General features: G+C 42.2%; 2 protein-coding genes across 4 annotated transcripts in view; one reads left to right on the top strand and one right to left on the bottom strand.

Annotated features, from left to right (window-relative positions):
• The window catches only part of ENOPH1 (enolase-phosphatase 1), a 35,449-nt gene extending 24,340 nt beyond the window's left edge, over positions 1 to 11,109 (bottom strand). The window contains exon 1 of one of the 2 annotated variants that reach the window (XM_082653393.1): positions 10,827 to 11,109. Coding sequence is in view for 1 of the 2 variants with exons in the window: in XM_082653392.1 (XP_082509518.1) it covers positions 10,798 to 10,881 (84 nt within the window). In the remaining variant the exon portion in view is untranslated. Of the gene's footprint in view, positions 1 to 10,797 lie in introns of both variants that reach the window. The other variant, XM_082653392.1, reaches the window with a different exon arrangement.
• A 659-nt stretch (positions 11,110 to 11,768) lies between these two features.
• HNRNPDL (heterogeneous nuclear ribonucleoprotein D like) lies at positions 11,769 to 17,104 on the top strand. Of its 2 annotated transcripts, none has more exons than XM_082653439.1 (8): positions 11,769 to 12,462; positions 13,255 to 13,423; positions 13,523 to 13,684; positions 14,174 to 14,305; positions 14,452 to 14,566; positions 15,092 to 15,262; positions 15,602 to 15,694; positions 16,067 to 17,104. In XM_082653439.1, exons 1-7 carry the CDS (start codon positions 12,020 to 12,022, stop codon positions 15,670 to 15,672), a joined length of 1,263 nt encoding a protein of 420 aa, XP_082509565.1. In that variant the 5' UTR covers positions 11,769 to 12,019; the 3' UTR covers positions 15,673 to 15,694; positions 16,067 to 17,104. The 2 variants fall into 2 exon arrangements, with proteins under 2 accessions (XP_082509565.1, XP_082509566.1); XM_082653440.1 differs by having other exon boundaries at positions 11,770 to 12,462; positions 16,849 to 17,104.
• The last annotated feature ends 912 nt before the right edge of the window (positions 17,105 to 18,016 follow it).

Consider the following 18,016-nt stretch of genomic DNA (forward strand, 5'->3'; position numbering starts at 1 on the left):
CAGCCTCTCGGAGCACACCACGTTAGCTGCCAAGCGCCGATCTAACCATGAGCTCCTCTCTCAAGTCCCACCCAGGCCCCACTGCCAGGATTACCACTAGTTTCCAAACCACATGTGCTAGTCTCTCTCTACTCAGTAAAGGGTATCAGCTCCACACTTTTTAGACTTAAGAAAAGGAACTTGTTAGAAGGTCACATAATGAATCATTGAAAAGAAAATCAAGTTAAGAAATGAACCGCTCACGTACATACCCAGAAGACAAAGAACCCTTTTTGTATTAAAGAATTCTGTGTTTGAAAAGAAATCCATGCTTCTGAAATGGAGTCCCCTGGGAAGGGTCCAATGAGTTTCCAGTAGGGCCTCTGAGGACAGAGCTACCAACTTTCCACACAATGCAGAAAGGTGATGGAGAACCAGGTGCAAGAGGGTCAGGGTGGCTTGGCTTCCACCCCTCTTATGACCCCTACCTGAACCAAAACCAATTTTGAAAATTAAGTGAGTTAATAAATGTGAAAATCTAAAGTTTTATACAAAAATAAGCTTTTACTGTAAAAAGAATACTTTTTTTTTTTTTTTAGTGAAGGGGTGACATGGGGTGAGCTGTAAGGATGGAAAATTTTAAGAACCATCAGACAAGGTAGGACTTTTCAGAGCTAAACACAGGATATCCTTTAAAAGTTTACCTGAGCAAGATAAAGGCTTATCTATGTATTTTCAAAACAGGGGTTATTTATTAGAATTGGTACCTTTTTGGGGGTCAATGTGACTACATTTCTTTCAAGGATCTAAGTGACTTTACTGTATGCATAGGGAAAAAAATCAGGAGGAATGTTCACCAAACTCTTAATGACTATTGCTGGGTGGTAGGAGCAGAAAGGGCATTCATTCTCTACACTAAAATCTTCTGTAATGTTTGCAATTCATAACAAGTGTGAATTAATTTTTGAGGAAAAATTTTGGGGAAAAAACACTTCCCTCTATGCTCACATTAACAGATACAAGTTTCCACAGAATAACATATTTAGCTCTTTAAATACTTAAATTTAATTGTTAATCAAAATTTTTTTATGGTTTTTAATTTCCATTGTTAACTGACTTCTTTCTCTAAAACTAAGAGGTTTTAGAAATCTTGGGTCAATGAATATTCTAATGAGACTCTAGAAATACATCAGTTAAATTGCATACTGTGCAAATAAGATAAAAGTATCACCTTGAGGAAATCTGCAATAGCAGGGATAGCAGAAGTGGGAGAAGCAATACCAGCCATTCCCAGGCCCATTCTGGAATGCATCATATCACCATCAACAAGCATTTGCTGAATGCCTTATGTGCAAGTACTATGCCAGGCTCTGCTTTCTGCCCTTAAGGAGCTCTCTCAGCATCGCTGGAAGACAGCACACACAGACACCACCACAAGGCAGCATCTGCTACAGTGGCAAATACATGGCCCTGCAAAGGAGGGAGAGAGAGGATTTTGAAATTCCTGCTTAAACAGAAGTCCTGTGAAAGCAGAAGCAGGTCTTGCCTGTGTATTCCCATAACCTAACACAATAAATATGTTTTAAATTAATAAGTACATGGAACCAACTTGCACTTGGAGAGGAAAAAGTATGACATCCCAAGCTGGAGGAATGGTGGTGGCACGAAAGTGTGGCATGACCCAAATGGGCATGTTCAGCTATTAAAAAAAAAGTGTAAAGAAATAGAGGAATAGAAAGTTGGAAAACCCAATTCACTGAAGTTGAGGAGTTGAAACTATCTTTGAGCCAACAGGAAACCACAAAGGATTCTGATGGTGCAAAGACAACCTGTTAACGTTCCTGTCTTCCTTACTAGGTTCCTTAAGGATGGCAGCAGCATCTTTAAGGATTTTGGTTGCCTAGCAGAGCCTGGCACATGATAGGTATTCAAATAAATGTGAGGGAAAAGAAGGGAAGATTGATTAGGCTGGAAAGATTATGCAAGTGCCATGATACGGAAGGCGGTAGACGAATAAGAGACCAGAAATTAAGGCCGGAGGTGTTTTCTAATCTACCTCATGATATACTCAGACCCAATACAGTGATTCTCCAAAGGCTCCTCCCCTTGTCTCAAGTTGAATCAACAAAATTCCTCTCACATACCACCATGGGTATATCTCCCTTTAGGAATCCTGAGCAACTGGGAAGGTTTGGGGAATGTTGATCAACCCATCAACAGCTACTTATCAAGGCAGTCCTGCCATTCCAGTGCCTCCTCAAGTTCTCTGAGGTTAGCCAAGTTCTGCATCTCGTTCTTAACTTATATCTGGCCAGGGCCATAAGGAACAGAGGCGGAGGTAATCACAGCGGGTTTCAGTAAATGTTAGTTCCCCCTTTTCCACAATGACCCTTCACAAGCACTTTCTGTCTCCACCAAACAGTCTGATATTTCCTGCATTATAATCAGTGTTTCTACAGGGCTTTATATTTTTCAAAGGTTTTTGCACTCTATCTCAATCTTCATCACTACCTTATAAGCATGACAGATCCTACTACCCCATTCTTGAAGATGAAAAAGCCTAAATCCCTAGACTGAATGAAGCCAGGGAAGATGACACAATTACAGTTACTAGCATCAATAATAAACAGCACAAGTGGAAGCAAGCTTGTGGTTGCTGTCCCTTGTGGGTAGTCTTCTAGCAGTTTCATATTGAAAGCAGAATGATAAAACTTACCAAATGGATATTTAACTAAAGTTGGGAGATACTATCAGACAACACAAGCTCTCTTCTTAGAAAGACCATAAAATTAACATAACCGTTTTCATGAGAAAAAAATGTCAATTTCAACATTTCTTGATTATTATCTTCCAAAATATATCGTTAGAATATAAGAGAACATAAAAGAGTAAATTACAAGTATTGTTAAACAATCAAGAATGTATTAGCTATTTCTAAAAGTGCTTTAACATAAAATATCAAGATATTCCAAAGAAATTCATTAAACAAATGTCAGAAAAGCATACAAACATGATTCTGCTGTTAATTGAATCAATATCTTTATCATTTTGATTTTCAATTACTTCAAATAAATATTATTTGTAGGATCAAGGATTTGTCTGCTTAATTCATATTTTCTAACACAGAACGTTCAGTTTGTGATCTCTTCTTTTCCCTTAGTCTTGTTCGAACCTTGCCAAATATCTTTTTCTTTAAGGTAAAACTCCAGTCCCTTAAACACTGTCTTTACCAACCTCCACACCACCACAATCCTTAAGAGAAACACAATCTTTAAAAAAAAAAAAAAAACTGTCAATTTTTTAAAAAATTTATAGATCCTATCCAGTACCATAAATAATAAATTTCAAGACAAAACTGGAGCTACTATAAAGCCGAACTCTGATGTAGCCAAAAACCTGTAAAGGGATCTATTAGTCAGAAATGTTGGTGCTAGCCAAGTGTGGCAGAGAGGAAACTGCCCCCTACCCTCAAATGTACATGTTCCTAATCCCCAAAACCTATAACTATGTTACTTTACTCAGCAAAAGGGGCTGTTTTTAAAGACATGATTTAAATTAAGGATCTCAGAATGGGGAGATTACCCTGGATTATCTGGTTGGGCCTGATATAATCAAAGTCCTTGCAAGTGAAAGAGGGAAGTAGGAGTGTCAAAGTCAGAGAGTGAAGGACCAATCTGAAGATACTACTCTGCTGGCTTTAAAGACAGAGGAAGGGCCCAAGAACCAGGGAATGTGGGTAGCCTCTAGAAGCTGGAAAAGCAAGGAAGAGTTTTCCCCTAGTCTCCAGAAGGGACACACCACGCCAACACCTTCCTTTTAGCTCACTGAGACCTATTTCAGAGTTGTGACCCTCCAGAACTGTAAGATGATAAATCTGTACTGTTTTAAACCACTAAACTTATGGCAATTAGTTACAGCAGCCACAGGAACTAATACAGCAGGTTAAAGCAAGGCACTACTCACCTGCCCATCTGCCAGGACACTTAGGGCCTTATTCTTCAGGTCCCTGTTGTACAGACATTCAGTGAAATGTTTCTACTAACAAATTATCTAGAAAATGACATAAGATGGTGGTAGTGAGGGAGAAGAGGGAGCCGCAGAGGAATTTTGGAGATCTGTCAGGAATTTTCAGGCCTATTATCTTGCTTCCCTATAAGTACACATAACTCCTTTCTATTTCTATTATTAAGAAAGTTGTTTTTACAGTTCAATTTCTGGAAGACAACTTGCAAAAGCTGGGGAAGTGGCCACTTGCTTAATGGTTTGTTGTCTACCAGTTTATTTCATCATCTTGCTCTCCTTTATCAACTTACTTGACTTTTGAGAGGTTTTGGTTCTGTTAATGATAGACCTCCCCTAATTCACCTACACCCTTGGGCTGCTCTATCACCTCCTCTGAGCCACTGGAAAAGAGGAGTGCTAACAGACCTCGGCACAGATAGAACTTACGAATTTGTATAAAGCCTAACTACAGGGACTTCCCTGGTGGCACAGTGGTTAAGAATCCGCCTGCCAATGCAGTGGACACAGGCTCGATCCCTCGTCTGGGAAGATCCCACATGCCGCGGAGCAACTAAGCCCGTGTGCCACAACTACTGAGCCTGCACTCCAGAGCCCGAGAGCCACAACTACTGAGCCCATGTGCCACAACTACTGAAGACCATGTGCCTAGAGCCCATGTTCTGCCACGAGAAGCCACCACAATGTGCACTGCACTGCCTGTGCACTGCAACAAAGAGTAGCCCCCGCTCGCCACAACTAGAGAAAGTCCATGTGCAGCAACGAAGACCCAACACAGCCAATACATAAATAAATAAAATAGACTTATTAAGAGGAAAAAAAAAAGCCTAACTACAGAGTTCAGTCCATGGACCATAGTATCACCTGGGAACCTGTACAAAATTCAGCATCAAGTTCTGTTCCACATTATTCAGCAATAAAAAAGAATGAAATCTTGCCATTTGTGAAGTGGATGGACCTAGAGGGTATTTTGCTAAATGAAGTAAGTCAGGCAGAGAAAGACAAATCCCATCTGATTTCACATATCTAAAAAACAAATGAACAAACATAACAAAACAACAGAGTCATAGATACAGAGAAGAAATAGGTGGTTGCCAGAGGGGAGGGGGTTGGGGGATTAGTGAAATAGGTGAGGGAGATTAAGAGGTACAAACTTCCAGTTACAAAATAAATGAGGATGAAATGTTTAGCATGAGGAATATAGTCAATTATATTGTAATATCTTTGTATGGTGACAGATGGTAACTAGACATATCACAGTGATCATTTTGTAATGTATAGAAATATCTAATCACTATGTTGTGCACCTGGAACATAATATTGTAGGTCAATTATACTTCCATTAAAAAAATACGTAGACACTGGGAGGAAATGCATCAAAATGCAAACAATGGTTATCTCTGGGGGGGTGGAGATTATGGGTGATTGTTAATTTTTACTTTATGCTTTTATGTATTTCTAATTGTCTGCAATGAACACATATTGCTTGTAAAATTAGAAAGAAAACAATAAATGTCATTAAAAATGAAAAAAAAGTTCCTTTCCAGATCTTCTGAATCAGAAATTACATTTTAGACAGATCTCTAGATGATTTGTAAACACATTCAAGTCTGAGAAGCACAAAGAGCCATTGGCAAGGGTACTCACCATGACCCACTTACTATATTTTAGGGACAAATATTCTAATCAGATTCATACTTTCAGTTAATGAGAGGTTCTTAATTATTACAAAGATTTTATTTCCAAGCACAAAAAGTTTTCCTAAGGCATAAGTGAAAAACATGCCCCCGCCCCTGCTAGTACCCCTGCCCACTACTCCTGACAAGATTTGTTGAGATGGTGGATGAAATAGTGATTGTAAGGCCAACTGGCCCGAGGCAGGGGAACACAATCAGATTCACAGGTTGCATCAGACCGAAATTCTCCGGACCACCCAGTTCCAGAAACTGCCCTGGAGACATTCCGGACCACCCAGTTCTGGGGACTTTGAAACCAGCCCAGCCTTCCCGCCTTTTGAGGGGCGGGACTAACGGTCCCCCAGGATACCCGAAAAGACCACCAAATAAGGAATACCCTGCGCCCTCCCAGATTCACCACACCCCTTTCCCTTCTTCCCCTATAAAATCTTGCCCAACCCTCGCCCGGGTGCGACTTCTCTGGCCCCTTTCTCTCGGACCAGTGAACCTCGCCCGGGAGCGCTCCCTAATAAAGTTCACTTGAAGCTTTCCTCTGTTTCGCGGTGCCGTTTGTTAAGATCCGACCTTACAGTGATGGAAATATATTTATTTTTATAAAGTTTTTTCAAGGGCTAAACATTCATTAAATGTTCACAGTAGCCTTATGAGGTGGATATCCCCAAAGTACAGTTGAGGGAATATGTACCTAGACTCAGAGACATTAACTAACTTGCCATAGATCATTTAGGGAAGAGCCGGAATGCTAATCAAGACTTGCAGTCTCCAAGCCCATCCTTATAACTACTACTCTACGAAGCCAGTCCTCATTATTTAAAGATTCTGTATTTGCAAATTCTCCTACTCACTAAAACTTATTTATAACCCCAAAATCATTACTCACTGCACTTTCCCAATTTTTTGAGGACAGGTACATACATGAGCAGAACAGCTAAAATTGTGAAAAACCAGATGCACATGTTCCCAGTATGTGATGCTTTGCCTTCTTATTTCACCTCTCATATTTTAAACAAGTACCCTTTTCAAGGTCTACTTAGCACCACATTTTTCGCATTTTGTGCTTTTTGTTGGTGAGTGTGCAGTTTAAAATGGTCCCCAAGCAAAGTGCTGTCTATTGCTCCTAAAGGCAAGAAAGCTGCCTTACAGAGAAAACACATGTGTTACATAAGCTTCGCTAAAGCATAAGCTATAGCGCTACTGGCAGTGAGTTCAATGTTAATGGATCAACGATATATATTAGATAAGGCAAACAGAAACACACATAAAACAAGGTTATGTACTGATCAGCTGACAAATATGCTGTGACCAGAGGCTCACAGGAACCAAACCCTGCATTTTCTCTAGGGGCAATGATTCAGTGTTTGCTAAGATGGCGTTCACGGTAACTTCACAGAACATAACTGCCGCAACTGTTGTTACATGTACTAACTTGACATGTAATGGCAGGAAAGGCACCAAATTATAGAGCGTTTTCAGAAACAAGACACCATTTTCTCCAACTCAAAAACAATAGTTGAAGGTTCTTGACAGGATAACCCCAAGGACTGGTAATGGTGTTATTTCATAGCTTACAGACTAAAAACACCGGAATAATACAATGCACAAAGTCAGAAAATGAATATTACATCACACAGACAAAGATCAAGCAGTGGCTCTGTGAGGTGCATGCAAGATGATTCAAGGGGAGAAGGGAAGTGAATACAATAACATTCATTTACACTTATTTAAATCTCATCTTTAAATTCCAATTTACTTTACAACTTAATAGTACAGTAATATGTGTACACAATAAATTCTATTGGTAGTGCCTGCCTGCTCCAATTCTGCTGATGATGTACATGACCAAAAACTGTTGGGAGATCACCACTGTAGAGAATCAAAGTTAGCGCTTGAAAAGAAAAGAAAAACTCCAGAGGCACACGTCCTGCAGTGGGCTGGTGGCTTTGAGGACTCGCATGCACTGGGAACCATCTATTGCTGCTCTGTCCCCAACACATTGTGAGGATCCTCACAAAGATATCCCTCCAGGCATCAGTTGATTCATATGAGAAATTAATTAGCTGGTTGTGACACTGATTAGATGATCCAAGCTAGGAACCCTTCGCTTTCTAGAAATTTGACCAAAGAAAATAAGACATAATAGCAGGAAGTAAAAACATTGTTTATTGTTGCCCGGAGCCCAAAGGCTGAAGGCATGCCCTGATAGAGCAACAGCCTGTCCTCAGAGCACCCAAACTGGGAGGATTCTATGGTATCCCATAAGATATCCAGCACTGTTAGTGTCATCTTATATAGTTAAGTTGCATCATATACACATTCAACTCTAAGTGCTCAGCAAAAAGAGAGAGAGAGAGAGAGAGAGAGAGAGAGAGAGAGAGAAAGGGAAAAAAAAACACATAACCAGAGCTGGCAATCTGTCTGCCATTCTACTCAATGAAGGTGTTCTGTTCCCTTGGACAGTCTCTCAGTTCCTCAGTGTCTCTTACAGCATGAATGGTTCATTGTGAGGCTAAAGTTTGACACAATATATTTTTCATCTACATCACCTAATCCCAAACCAACTTCCTCTGATACTCAAAGGAAGAAGCAGGGATACGTTTCAACCCTGAAGGAAAAATGGCTGCATATGACTTACTGAAAGACGGAATCAATCTCCAAAGAGAACTGATTTCCTAAGGGTAGTTCAAGGGCAATTTTTGAAAATACTCAACTTTCACAGTGTACGCTGACTGTAGAAGCAACCCCCCAGATAAAGTGAGACTCAACTATAGTTATTCTGTTCCAAGGGCTCACTCTTATACCTACCACCTAGAGGTGGTGTATATTGAAATTTGCTGCCATATACTTTTATGGTACTTCTTACTGATTAAAGTGCTCTCATACCAGCTGTGTCATTTAACACCCACAAGGCCAGGCAAAGAAAATGGAACGAGCACTGTGGTTCCCATTTCAGAGATCGAGTGCAATAATGGAAAGAGTAAGAGTTGAGTCAGACAATTTGGTTTCAAATCCCAGGCATACTGTTCAATTTTTCAGAGCCTTAGTTTCCTATCAGTAAAATGCAAAGAGTACACACACCTCACCAAGTTTTTGAGGATGAGTCAAGTATACAAGCTGCAGGTATACATTACTCAATGTTTCCTTACACCATTCCACAGGAAGGAGGGCTACAAGTTCACACACCTAATGTGACTAATAAAGCCCAAGTAGAACAAACATCGCCCAATTCCCAGCTCCATGCTCAGAGGTCCAAGAAGCATATAACTTAGCATCTCTTTAAAAAGTGTTCAAAAAGATAGAGATACTCTGGTAAAAGTTTTTCTGGTTCAAGTAAATTTGTGACATGCTAGTCTCTTTAAGGCTCACAGTGTGTGTGTGTGTGTGTGTGTGTGCAAGTGTGTACATGATATAAAGGCTCTGAGAAGGCGTGCAATAAAGAAACCTGGTTGAATACATATAGAACATTCCCCCAAAGTGGATTTAATAATGGAAACCTTTTCTGCATAATTACTAAAAACAGCCACACAAACATAATGTTCTTCTGAACATACTTTTAGAAACACTGGTTTTGGTAAATTAATGTATAACAAACTAACAGACGATTATATTGTAATAGATTAATATTAATAAAAATAATAACAGATTATAGAACAAGGCACAAGAAACTACCCTTTAAACAAGACCCCGAATCATTTTTTGGCAGTCTGGTGTCAAATCCAAAAAAAAAATCTATTTGGGAATTCCCTGGCGGTCCAGTGGTTAGGGCTCCACACTTCCACTGCAGGGGCCTGGGTTCGATCCCTGGTCGGGGAACTAAGATTCCGCAAGCCAAACAAAACCAAAGAAACAAATCAAAAACAAAAAAAATCTATTTAGATCATCAAGGCATTTTTATTCTCAGAAAAATCTCAGGATAAGTCTTTCATAAACAAAGATTCCAAGAAGTGGCTCGTGTCATCTTACAGAAGACATAGTGGGTAAAAAAGGTGAAAGAGACACATAATGTTTTGTTACAAAATTGATTTGCATGAGGTATCTTACTCCCTACATCAACTTTCCAAGAACGCTACATATGCCATATAACAACTACCTGTCCTGTCATTATCCCTGGTCTCCTGATAACAGTGGCAAGCAAGAGAAAGCCAGAATGGAGATAGTGACTTGTAGACTATAAACCACAAAGATGAGGAATCCTTTTTATCTTTGAAAACTACAAGAAAGCAGTTATTATTTTTCCTACTTTGTACTTTCCCTCCTTTCTCGGTTATTACTGCACGCAAGCACTTCTAGTGAATACTTTTATCTTAAACCTCTAGAAGTCAAATAAGAGAAGACCAGGCCCGAGGAATTCTTTAAAAAATTATATTAATATTTGATATTTACTTATCCTGGCAAATACAATATATATATAAAAGGAACCTGCTCTAATGCAAAGTTGTAAGTTTGTGAACTAGGTATAGACAAGTGTTGGTTAGCACTGACATCCTAGGAGGAAGGCTTTTGGTAAGAACTTTAAGCTTCCATGGTTTTTCGAAGAAAATGAACGGAATCTAGACGTTTGCTAGCCTAGTCCAGTAACATACAGTGTGCATTTCGGCCACTAAGAGCAGGAGTGGGAAAGGGCCAAGAGCAACCATTACCGCCTATCACCAGGGGTACCTGAAAAGTCATCTTCATCCTTCAGCCTTCCCATTTTACTAGACTAGAAGCCTCAAGGACCACTAGATCGCGGCCGCCGCCACGCCAGGTCCAACCCGCCACAAGGCGGAAGCTCACCAGCGAGTCGACGCGGCGCACACCTGCCCGGCGGGCGGCGCCCACAACGCTTCACCTTGCTGCGGCGTACCTGCCCTCCTCGGCCCTTCTTCACCACCACCTCCATCCCTTCCCACCTGCAAATAACCGAGGGCAGGGACGCGGGAAGGTGAAGACGGTGAGGAAAAGCATCCCCGCAATCCGCCGCAGACTACCTCCTCCCATCCCAGAGCCGCTGCAAAGCCACATCGTTTCTCCCACGCCTCGTGTCTCTAGTGCAAGGTCTGCAATAGTTTAAAATTTTTGTTTTAAAGCACAAGTAACTTCCCCGCTCCCTTCCGCCCCTCACCTTCACGAAAGCAATCGGGGTTGTGGTACCTTCGATATCTAACAGGATCACAGTGACTTCGGCAGGCACCGAAAGCACAACCATTTCCCCACCGGCTGCTACTACGAGAATCGGCCTACTGGTAGGGAGGGCGGAGGGCCGTGCCGGCTGCGCCCAGCAAACTGCTGGGCTTCCGACAGCCCCGAAAAGAGTCCCGGAGCGCACAACCGCGCGCGGCCTGACGCACGAGGCGGAGAGGACACGTCGGCGCCCCTGAAAATAGAGAAACCCGCAGCACAGGGACCTTGAACTCGCAAGCTGCCCGGGCCTGGAGGCCTAGACCACGTGGGCAGGGAAATGGGGCGGTCCTCGCGAGGTTCCGATGGGGCGGGGAGAGGTAATGGCACCGACGTCGATTGGCCGCTAGAGGGCCTCTAACCCGATCAGTCAAAATGGGCCTCGCGTGGGCGGGAACAAAGAAGCGAACGCGGGAGCCCGGTGCGCGGGCGCGCGCTCTCCGCAGACTGGTTGAGCGAGCGGGAGAGGCCCGGGGCACGTGCAGACGGGAGCCCCGCGAGTGGCGCGCCGGGGATGTGAGTGCCCCTTGCCCTCTACGGCACCTAGCCCCCTCCCTGCCCACGGCCTCCGCTTTTGCATTTTTACAGTAATCCGACTGGGCCCGCGCCCCTCCTCCCGTCAGCCAGCGACAGAGGCCGTTTGCATCCCGGTCAGCCTGACTGCGTTGGCCTCGGTTCCGGCCGAGCGGCTAGGGAGGCCCGCCGCGCCCCCTCGGCCCGCGCGCCTGTAGCGGCAGCGGAAGAGGCCTCCGCGCCGCGCCGCTGTCCGGAGGGGCCAACGCGCGCCCGCTTCCTGTTCGGCTGCTTCCAGCCAGCTCGAGGACAAAACACGCGTGCGCGCGGCGGACGGCAGGGCGCGCTCGCCGCCTCAGCCGGCGCTGGGCGCAGTCCGCCTTTTTCCGGAGCAGCGCGGCCCCGGTGCCAATCGATAGCAGCAGCTCCGCACTGGGGGACCGAGGGCGGAAAAAGGCGGGGTTGACGGCTCTTTGCTGGGAGTGGGCTGGACCGGACGCCAGAGACAAAGGCTCTCAAGGCAAGAGGGGCTGTGACGCTGCTCGGGATTTTTGACCCAGGACTTTTCGCCCCTTCGTTTTTCTCTTCTGACGCTCTTTTCCCAAGCCCGCGTCCCTTCACCTGCGACCTCGTTCCTCAGCGGAAGGGCCGCGATGGAGGTCCCGCCCCGGCTTTCCCATGTGCCGCCGCCATTGTTCCCCTCCGCTCCCGCTACTTTAGCCTCCCGCAGCCTCTCCCATTGGCGGCCGAGGGCGCCGCGGCAGCTCGCCCCACTCCTCCCTTCGCTCGCTCCCAGCTCCGCCCGGCAGGGGGCGCGCCGGGCCCAGCGCCACGTCACCGCCCAGCAGCCCTCCCGATTGGCGGGTGGGGCGGCTATAAAGGGAGGGCGCAGGCGGCGCCCGGATCTCTTCCGCCGCCATTTTAAATCCAGCTCCATACAACGTTCTGCCGCCGCTGCTGCCGCGACACGGATTGCACGCCAGCGCCTCCCGGCCGATAACTCAGCCGCTATGGAAGACATGAACGAGTACAGCAACATAGAGGAATTTGCAGAGGGATCTAAGATCAACGCGAGCAAGAATCAGCAGGATGACGGGTACCGCACGCTTCTCCTCTTTCCCCCCTCCCCCAGCGCTCCGCATGCACCCCTTCGTCCCTCGGGGGCCGCGTGCTGCCCCTGTTCTTTCCCCAAGTCGATTCCCCGCGTGCCCGTTGGGCCTCACTAGGTTGGAGGGAACAGGAAAGTAGGAAACGGAGGTGGGGCGGTGACTCGAGAGGCCCGCGGGAGGTGGGGGAAGGGCAGAGGGGTTGGAGGCGGAGGGCGGCGGCGTTTGTGTCCCGAGTGCGCAGGCGCGCGTGGGGCCCGAGGGGGAGGGGCCGGCCGCGCTGTGCCCCATGCTGCAGCTGCAGCCGCCTCTTCATTGTGTCTGTGTTACGGTTCCGCGCAGTTTTCAGGGGGAGGATTTAGGGAACTTCTGGTTTGGGAACCTGTAGGCGACTGGTACCCAGATTCCCAGTACGTCTGATGATGAGTTCTTTTAGGTGGAACGTTGGCTTGATAGTTGAGGAAGACGGTGAGCCTGAGTTGTGTGGGATCAGTATAGAAAGTTGGATTCTCTAGTCGGGAACAATCTTTACCATGTATTGTTGGCCTCGTTTAAACTTGGCATTGTGCAGTGAGGAGAGCAAGGTGTCCACCGTTTTGAATAAGTGAGGAACTTGGGGATCTTTGTGGTCTTCGTGTGTGTCTGTAAACGGGTTAAATTATTTGTACATCAGGATGTATTTCCCCATGCTTATTTTATACTTTTATTTCGTAAACGTAATTTCAGAATTTAAGTAATCGTTGTAGTTGCTGCTAACCTTAAAAAACAACTTTTATTTCTAGTAAAATGTTTATTGGAGGCTTGAGCTGGGATACAAGCAAGAAAGATCTGACTGAATATTTGTCTCGATTTGGGGAAGTTGTAGACTGCACAATTAAAACAGATCCAGTCACTGGAAGATCAAGAGGATTTGGATTTGTGCTTTTCAAAGATGCTGCTAGTGTTGATAAGGTAGGAACATGTTTCGCATTGTGGTGCTTTTGTGTGTTTCTTGCAAATTGTTCAGAGGGTTGCTTGTATGTTGTCAGATTAAATAAATCTGTCTTTTAGGTTTTGGAAATGAAAGAACACAAGCTGGATGGCAAATTGATAGACCCTAAAAGAGCCAAAGCTTTAAAAGGGAAGGAACCCCCTAAAAAGGTTTTTGTGGGTGGATTGAGCCCAGATACTTCAGAAGAACAAATTAAAGAATATTTTGGAGCCTTTGGAGAGGTGCGCTCTGCTTTTACGTTTACGTGTATTTTCATTTGATATGTTTATATAATGTTTATCCCTGATCCAGTTCTTACAGAGCAAACTCAATGTTGGATGAGGGTGGGATTAAATTATTGCTCAAGTCCCTTCCAGTCACCATACCTTAATCAGTGCTTTCTGTGTTATAATGGAAACTAGTGTCTAATGGAAACTAATTCAGCAAAAAGAAGGATGCTTTGGTGTGGTTAGGGTTTGGATTTATTAACTAGTGGCATCTGTGGAGTAAGAAATGGTATTAAATAAGGTTTTACTCTCCCTTTTCAATGCTCCATAGATGAAACAGATCACTCTAGTTTCATGTGGATAATAAAGCAGTGGTTTATACAGAAGTTATTTCGTTAGAATGACATGTTATGTTGAAGCTTGAAAAGGACTTGTGGCATTCTAAAACATCTTGGTAGCTTTTTACCATTAGTGGGTGACCTTGAGTGTGTATCTTGATTTCAGATTGAAAATATTGAACTTCCCATGGATACAAAAACAAATGAAAGAAGAGGATTTTGTTTTATTACATATACAGACGAAGAGCCAGTAAAGAAATTGTTAGAAAGCAGATATCATCAAATTGGTTCTGGGAAGGTAAAGCCATTTTGATTATAGTAAATGAACAATATCCTTTTCTTTTCTTAAAGTGAAATTTCTCAACCTGTTTTGAGAAGAAAAACAATGGCTTGACATTAGAATATTGGTAATAATTCTGTTTGCTTTTTAAATTTTGTTTTTAGTGTGAAATCAAAGTTGCACAACCCAAAGAGGTATATAGGCAGCAACAGCAACAACAAAAAGGAGGAAGAGGTGCTGCAGCTGGTGGACGAGGTGGTACTAGGGGTCGTGGCCGAGGTGAGACTTAATTCCTGGGCAATGACTCAATGCTGTAAGCTATAAACTGCGGAATATGAATAAGCCCATAGGAAAGTGAAGCCAGATTTAAACTGTTACAACATGGAAACTGCTCAGCTTAGTGGGTGGGCTTTTGTATTTACTGGTTTCACCTCTTCAAACAATGGCCACTCTGACAGTGTCATTACTGATGGGAAAATAACACCATTAAACGTAATTAAGATTACATGGAACACTTTGGCCTGATAGGTTTTCTAGGGCAGGAGTCCTTGTTTTAAAGATAAACACTCTGTCTTCTCCTTTGTCCTGATTTTTCATTGAATTTCGGAAGCCTGATACTGGCACAATTGGACTTTCTGCCCCCTTTTTTATGCCAACTGTAATAATACTTTCTTGGTCAGTTAGCAATATAGGTATCCATTCTGCCTTTTTAAGATTTGCAGAGTGAGGGACAGGAACGCATCATTTTATGTTAGGATTGGGGGTCAGAAGTTGTTTCCTAACAATCATTGTGCATTGTTTCAGGTCAGGGCCAAAACTGGAACCAAGGATTTAATAACTATTATGATCAAGGATATGGAAATTACAATAGTGCCTATGGTGGTGATCAAAACTATAGTGGCTATGGCGGCTATGATTATACTGGGTATAACTATGGGAACTATGGATATGGACAGGGATATACAGACTACAGTGGTAAGAATATTTAACTTAATTTCATAAACCAATGGTACTAAAATTCGGTGTTTAAAGTACAATCCCATTCTGAGACTCTGTGTGTGTGGGTGTTTTCTATTTCTTGAAGTGTTTGGAGTTAAATTTTTGAGACATTTAATAGTCATGGGAGCTTATACTGATAGACTTCAGTCATTACAAACATTCTAGAATGTGATATGTGACTAGTTTATAATGACTTTTAAAATATCTGGTTATTTTAATTGCCATGGAGGATTTTGCATATTTAATAGTTTTTTAAATATACAGTGAAACCATTTCATTAAAAGCTAAGCATAATCTTTTGTTTTTTCAAAATAGGCCAACAGAGCACTTATGGCAAGGCATCTCGAGGGGGTGGCAATCACCAAAATAATTACCAGCCATACTAAAAGGGGACGTTGGAGAAAACAGGTGTGTATAAGAGTTCAAGACACCAGTGGAAATTCTAATTTAATTTAAAGATCAATAGACAAATGAAAAATAAGTGAAAACAAAATATCATGTAGCCTGTTTTTACTAAATTGTTAATTTTTTACTTGCTTTATGAACCTGTTTTGCCTAAAGTGTCTATAGATCTTTAACTTTAAAGTTTTATCTCACTTTCTTTAGTATTACAGAAAAACTTAAGAGTTTTTCTGTTTGCTTTGTGTACCAGGTGGTCTAGAGGAATAATTAAACTTTTTTAGAACTATTAACAGGTAAAGTACTGAAATGGGTACAACTTAAGGAAAACAGGAATGTTGTCTTCTAACTCTGACATTATACCTTGTTTGTACCCGCCAGCGGGAACTTCATTGCAGGCCGTGTGTCACCCTGACCACGTCTATCTCTGGGGGTCGCACGTTGCGGGCAGAGCGCAAGGCATACACCAGAAAACGCTGTCCTGTGGTATGGTCTCTTCCAACTTCATGTACCAGCGTAAAGATTAAAGTGGAAAACTTCAGACTTTGGCTTCTTTTTTAATCTTTTTGAAGATTAAGTGTCTAAACTTAACTTAAATGGTTTTTTACAGGAGTTAAAGTACATAAATGCCTTTTTACAGCTTAATCATTTTGGTCTTCTGTTTAGTGTTGTATTTCAATTGTGGAGCCTCATTTTAAGTGTTCATTTAAGATTTAATGCTTGCTTTTTCTTTTTATAGCTAATAGTGAAATCTACAAACCAAAACAAGAACTTTAAAATCTGGGATATAAATTAAAGATCATATGCACACAGAAATTTGTTTTCTTGTAATACAAGCCTATTAGAAATTCATGTTTGTAATAGCATTGTACGTGGCTTACTAGAGATGTTTCTAGTAGACCTTGAACCTAGCACAGTTCAACCTGTGAATATGGGAAGACTGCATTCCCAGATTTTCTAAGTAAATTTATTTTAATATCATTTGGGAACTTCAGGGTGAATTTATTAATTACCCGAACTGCGTTTTGCCAATGAATTTGCATGTGATCTTTAATTATTGAAGAAAAGAATAAAGTGAGAACTTAAAACAATTCATGAAAGTGGACCTTTGAAAGCTTGTCAGAGTTGCACAAATCTAATTGCCATTTTGTTTTTGTTTTTAGGAAGAGATTGCTAAAGTAACCCATCTTGCAGGACGACATTGAAGATTGGTCTTCTGTTGATCTAAGATGATTATTTTGTAAAAGACTTTCTAGTGTACAAGACACAACTGTGTCCAACTGTATATAGCCGCCAATTAGTTTTTGTTTTTACTTTGTCTTTTGCTATCTGTGTTATGACTCGACGTGGATTTGTGTTTATACAAATTTTATTTGTATGATTTCATGTTAAACCTCAAATAAATGCTTCCTTATGTGATTGTTTTTCTGCGTCAGGTACTAAATAGCCCTGTAAAAGTGTAATTTTAAATAAGCAATAATTAAGGCACAGTTTATTTTGTAGGGAGTGTTGATCCATAGGGAGAAACTGTGGTCCTTTACAAATAGCCAGCTACAGTGTCTACTCTGTTCTCTTTTTGTTAGATGTATTCTGTGTTCTAAGGCTTCATTTCCCTGTTAACTGAGGCTTCCACATACCTTTAAGTAATGTTGTTTTCTCTTTGTGTATCTGGAGACTTTGTCATGAAAGTTTCTGTGGCGTAGTTATAGTGTTGTGATGAGTGGAAGCTTTCTAGTAGACCATAAATCTTCTGGTTATATTTTGAAAAGTAACTTTTTAATGGCACAAAGCATGCTGGTAGCTCCTTTTATGAATAGAAAATATTTTGCTTTGCTCTTGTCTCTGGAAAGGCATTTGTTACGACTTGCTGTATTCAGTGGTCTGCTAGAAAGAGCTTTGGCTAATCATAATACCATAACTTTGTTTTCTTGATTAAACTGTCTAAATATACCCAGGGGGAAAAAAACACTTGAACTGTGTTATAGGAGCCACAGTTTAAGAATATCAGATGTAGTTACATTTAACACAAGGATTTTGGCAAATAGGTATGAAGTTACTAAAATTTGAACAAAAGTTAGATTAAAATATATGACGTAGTGGATGAGTAACTAAATTAATTGTATACTATTCTGTTGGTATTATGTCACAGCAAGCACCAAACTGAACAAAATGTTTTCTGTTGGGGCATTTTTAGGAAGCTGTATTGGGTGTTAACTGTTACGTGGTGTGAGTTCTTAGAAAAAATCATGGTAGTGAGTTTCATCATTTTTAGCGCAGTTAGTGCATGAGCTGAATAGTTAAGCATATCCATATTCAAACGTAAAAGGAATA

Source organism: Grampus griseus (assembly GCF_964374135.1).
Source record: "Grampus griseus genome assembly, chromosome: 4".
Classification (NCBI taxonomy): Eukaryota; Metazoa; Chordata; class Mammalia; order Artiodactyla; family Delphinidae; genus Grampus; species Grampus griseus.

Excerpts from the sequence above, each read along its gene's own strand:
- HNRNPDL (XM_082653439.1), top strand. The coding sequence starts at position 12,020 with ATGGAGGTCCCGCCCCGGCTTTCCCATGTGCCGCCGCCATTGTTCCCC. Across the intron at positions 13,424-13,522 it reads ATGCTGCTAGTGTTGATAAG|GTTTTGGAAATGAAAGAACA; the intron begins GTAGGAACATGT and ends TCTGTCTTTTAG. Across the intron at positions 14,567-15,091 it reads TACTAGGGGTCGTGGCCGAG|GTCAGGGCCAAAACTGGAAC; the intron begins GTGAGACTTAAT and ends GCATTGTTTCAG.